Genomic DNA, 5,000 nt, shown 5'->3' with positions numbered 1-5,000 from the left:
TGCAGGGGAGTCGGGGGGTCCGGGCTGGAACACACGCCCCACTGGTGGCAGGGTGGCGAGAAGCAGGTGAGGAACTGATGCTCCACACACTCGTGGCCTCCAGGACAGGACGGGCCCACGTTGGCGTGAGTGCCGTCCGCAGCGGGGAGAGCCTTCTGGAGGAGACAGGGTCTGCGACCGCACCTCACCTGAAAACAGACACATGCACATACACAATTACTATTACCATTTTTTATACCCTATGAATATTCCTTCCCAAAAAAGTCTGTGAGTTGTCGCTGTCAGGTGGAAACCTGTCTAAAAGCGTCAGCTTTCATGAAATGAAAAAAAAAGAACCTGTGTTCCAATAAATACCAACATTTTATTTTAAAAAAACCACAGTGCAGAGATTGGCTTAACCACTTTCACCTTCAAACATTTTCAACTAAACAGGACATAAATGTACAATCAAACATAACAAGTTGAAATGTGGAGATGCAACATTTCTGCCGCACAGCAATAACACAGCAATAACGATATGTACTGTAGGGTAGCTGAAAATAAATGCTTTGATAACATTGGCAGCATCCATGCTGACCTTGGAGCAGTGGACGTGGCCGCTGACACACTGACAGGCGTTACACTCCTCCTCCCAGCGACTGCCGTGAGGGAACTGGAGACCCGAGTGACGGCAGGCCTTCCCAATCCCTATGACTGGACAGAGAGCCAAAAGGTCAGTGGTTCAATAGTAAAACACTCTATTTAGCATCAACTGCTCGGACCAGTACACACGAGCCTTTATGTCGGCGGCTGACGCCGTATACATTATATCAGCCTCCCTTCATATCCACTATCGATAGTCTCGCACATTTATATACCGGCATCCGTTCATGGACGATTGGTGTATTCCCATATTACTGGTGATAGCTTGTACAGTATGTGATGCAGTACTTTATGCCTGCAATTATGTCTATTAATAGTTCATACACTATGTTCATTCACTCAGTACAGATGGTCATGTCATAAGACATTTTAGTCTTCTTTATTTTTGTATCTTATTTTTTTTTATTCCTAATTAGTTTATTTATGTATTTTTAATCTTAGCTGTATCTCTCTCTCTCTATGTTTCGCTATATCTGTCCTGTGTCCATGCAGTACTGCAGTGCTGTTATGACAGCAGGTCTGTCACGGAGCTCAGCAGCATACTGCTACCTTTACCTATACAATCATTTGTGATGAGCGCATGCACTGTATGGAGAGTAATGTGTTTAGTGCTAAACTGTCTCTTTGGCTCATTCTGTCCGGAAAGTAAACGCACAGTGATGTGTTGAGCTTTAATGATAACCTTTTATCGCAGAGATTCAACAAAAGTAAAACATGGAAGAGAAATTGGCAGCCATTAGCAGTTATCTGTACGTCGCATGAGAACCGTATGCTTTCTGTCCAACCAATAAAAGACAGCAACCCCTTTTGGTGTTAGCATTACGTTATGCTTTAGCTATTTAAAAATAGCAGATCTACAAGCTCATAGCGAGTGGCGCGCCACAAGCTTGTAGGTCTGCTATTTTTGAAAAATCGAAGAACGACTGACATGGAAACATAGCTTTTTCAGAAAACTGTCAGGATGTAGAAGACATTTTTAGAATCTGATCTCGGGTCAGAATGGGTTAAGTTTCTATGCACTAGACTCACACTCTTGGCAGCGAGACCCTGCGCGTCCCAGCGGACACACACACTGGTAGCCGTTGATCTCGTCCACGCAGGTGGAACCGTGGGCGCAGGGAGAGGACTGGCACTCGTCAATATCTGACAGACGGACAGAAACATTCGCACATTAAACACACATGGAGGGTGTACAGAATATTGCACAGTAAAAAAATCACAATGCAGAGAAACAGGCAGGCCAAGTGAGTCCAGGTGAAAGCTGAAAGACGATCCCCTGATCGTTTCCTGCTGTTCCCTCCGTAATCGCGAGTCACGAAGGCGAGGCAACAGGTTGAAAGGATTTGAAGTCATGAGACGAAGTGGAGTCGATCTTGCAATGGGTTGTTCAAAGGGCCTGCGACTTACAGTAAAGTATCCCGCATGATTGGAAACACTGATGTCTGCGTGTTATTGATTTCACATGGTCAATGCCAAATCAATCAAACATTATGGCGTGGAGACAGGGTGAAAGATTGTTCAGCCTTGAGAACAGAAGTGGATTCTGCTAAATATGGCTACCTCTAAAGTGATTCTCCACTCCAGTCCTGGAGTAAGCAGACTACAAATGGTTTTCATTCTAGTTGTCTAATTAATATATACCTTGGACTCCAGGCCAATAACCATTGTGAAAACCTCTAGATGCAAAGTACCACTTAATTCACACACAAGATACCTAAATAAGAGTTTTGGAGTTCTTGAATTCCTTCATGCTGAAAGGAATTTGTTTCCTGAGTTTCTCAGGAACCTAACCTAAACCGAAATGTGACGACAATTTAATCATTAGTCACGAATTCCAGCATACAAATGCTTCTCGATAATACCCGAATGGACCTGAATGGATCTATAACAACTTTGGATTGGAACCTCTTCAGATGAACATCTATGACAACCCGCCCCCAGGTCTGAAAAGGACCTCCTTTCGGAGAGAATCCTCTCCCAGAATGCTGCGGGAGACTGCCCCGAGACCCGTCTGCGAAAATCCCGCCATTGACCTCTGACCCCAAGGGAGGTCATAGGTTAAGACCGTCTTCCTAAAGGGCTTCCTAATCTGTCGCCCGGTAACAATCATTTTACACTCCCCCAGCTATGACCTTTCACCCCCCGTCCTCCGCCACCCGCCTGACCCTCGCCACATGCCCCCACCCAACCCTCGTTTCCCAGGGAACTTACTGATGCGGCAGTCGGGTCCAGCGAAACCTGGAGCACATTCACAGCGGAACCAGTTCACTCCATCCACGCAGAAACCTCCGTTATAGCTGGACAGAGAGAGAGAGGGACATAAACATCATCATACAATGATATCATACAACGCTATCATATTATGAACCTAACCTAATCTATGTGCAACGTCCCTTCATCATCCTTGGAAGGAGACCTTCCATTGTTGACAAATCATACTATTTTGTGGACATGGCAATGTTATGGCTAATGTATAGCCCAGTGGTTCTCAAACCTTTTTTGATTTCAAGGTTCACCATAACTCTACAATCGAATCGTGTACATTGTTATAGTCCATTGTTTGACGGTTCCCCATGCCAAAACATAGCCAATCTACAAGCTCACAACGTAAGCTTAGCTCGTGTCACTCATACTGTAGGTCCTATGCCGGGAATAGAACTCACAACCCTGTGTTCTACTCATTTAGCTGCACGCACATTTCAAGAGGGGAAGGTGTAAGGTCCAAATCCTGGCAATAAGCTCAATGTTTGCCACCTAAACCTAGTCGGCGTCCGGGAAATAAGTGGACTTCCGTTCCTATACAAAACCACCCCAACCTTTCCCTCTGTCTGTTCCCGCGGTGGAGATGCAGGCCAGAGAACAGAGGAACAGAAAGGAGGATAACAGAGAAAGGAATGAGTCGGTCAGTCAGCTCGCCAAACGCTGATCCCTCATCAATGTCCAGGCTTCATATGCAAATCCCCCGCTGACCACATACTGAGCGAAGCCTACAGGCCGACCGGTCGGCCCTCGCTCCCCCCCACCCACACCCCCCACCCCCGGGTCAAGGCTGGTGAATGGTTGTGGGGGGCGTCTCTTCACACCCCCATCACCACCTCTGCTAATCCGCCTGTCAGTCATTGTGGCTGTGTGTGTGTGTGTGTGTGTGTGTGTGTGTGTGTGTGTGTGTGTGTGTGTGTGTGTGTGTGTGTGTGTGAGTGTGTGTGTGTGTGTGTGTGTGTGTGTGTGCGTGTGCGTGTACATAACTGGAGGAGAAGAGCTACCACATACATAGCTGTCATAGGATTGTGTTTTCCTCATACACATGTGCATAAGTGAAGTCACACAGTTTCATAATAAAACGTAGAGACTAAGAGGTGCACACCAATTTGTGTGCACACGCACGCGCACACACACACACACACACACACACACACACACACACAGACAGACAGACAGACAGACAGACAGACAGACAGACAGACAGACAGACAGACAGACAGACAGACAGACAGACAGACAGACAGACAGACAGACAGACAGACAGACACAAACAAACACACACACACACACACACACACACACCATCTACAAAATCCTGCCTCCATCTTCCAATCTTTAATGGTGAAATCCCACAGCATTAAATCAGACTGAGAGGATAAGATCAGTGGGCCCTTGTCTGAGCCCCCCATAAACCCCCCCGACACTGAGAACATCCACTATGCATGACTGGACCGGGGCGGGATAACACCCAGAGACCTGCTCATCAAACCCTGCCAACAGCTTAGCCCCAACAAAGTCTGAGATTTATACTAGCAGAGCTCTGTGTTCTGCATTCCCTGCAGGGCCACAACAAAACCTACAACTTACCATGGGTGTGGGTTGCAGTCATTGGTATCTGTGAGGAAAAAGGGGAAAGAGATGAAAGTGAGAGAAAGAAGGAATGAGAGAGAGAGAGAGAGAGAGAGAGAGGAAAAACAATGAATGCAAAAATAATGAATTGAAGTAAATCAAAGGGAAGAAATATGTTTTCATCAGAATATTGCATTATCCAGTGAATAATTGACCAAATGCATGAATTGAATCCATAGCTTGTTTTAGCTGAATAATTAATTATTAAAATGTAATACTGAATTATTCAGCAAGTACAACATTATGGATTGTAATTAGATTCCTGCTGATCTATTAACTAAGTTCCAGTAGTGTCCTACTTTGGGCACAGGTGGGTCCTTCCCAGCCGTCCTTGCAGCTGCAAGTGAAGGAGTCCCCTCCGCCGACACAGGTCCCCCCGTTCTCACACGGACCAGAGTCACATGTGCTGTTCTTGGCTGGAGAGACAAATAAAGAGGACTTTAGGTTGTTGGGAGAGAATGGGAGAG

General features: G+C 46.1%; 1 protein-coding gene across 1 annotated transcript in view; it reads right to left on the bottom strand.

Moving 5' to 3' along the window:
• The window catches only part of LOC308329802 (protein jagged-2-like), a gene marked incomplete at its 3' end in the record, with an annotated part of 62,726 nt that overhangs the window by 5,176 nt on the left and 52,550 nt on the right, over positions 1 to 5,000 (bottom strand). The window contains exons 17-22 of the mRNA XM_080784305.1: positions 4,833 to 4,949; positions 4,492 to 4,519; positions 2,854 to 2,939; positions 1,672 to 1,785; positions 578 to 693; positions 1 to 188 (exon numbers count right to left, since the gene is read on the bottom strand). The exon at positions 1 to 188 is cut by the window's left edge and continues 85 nt beyond it. Coding sequence (XP_080640431.1) covers positions 1 to 188; positions 578 to 693; positions 1,672 to 1,785; positions 2,854 to 2,939; positions 4,492 to 4,519; positions 4,833 to 4,949 — 649 coding nt within the window. The remainder of the gene's footprint in view (positions 189 to 577; positions 694 to 1,671; positions 1,786 to 2,853; positions 2,940 to 4,491; positions 4,520 to 4,832; positions 4,950 to 5,000) is intronic.

Source organism: Protomyctophum bolini (genome assembly GCF_963924005.1).
Source record: "Protomyctophum bolini genome assembly, chromosome: 15".
In the NCBI taxonomy this organism is placed as follows: Eukaryota; Metazoa; Chordata; class Actinopteri; order Myctophiformes; family Myctophidae; genus Protomyctophum; species Protomyctophum bolini.
Note: the sequence above shows the minus strand (reverse complement) of the source record. Positions and strands in the feature narration are given on the sequence as shown.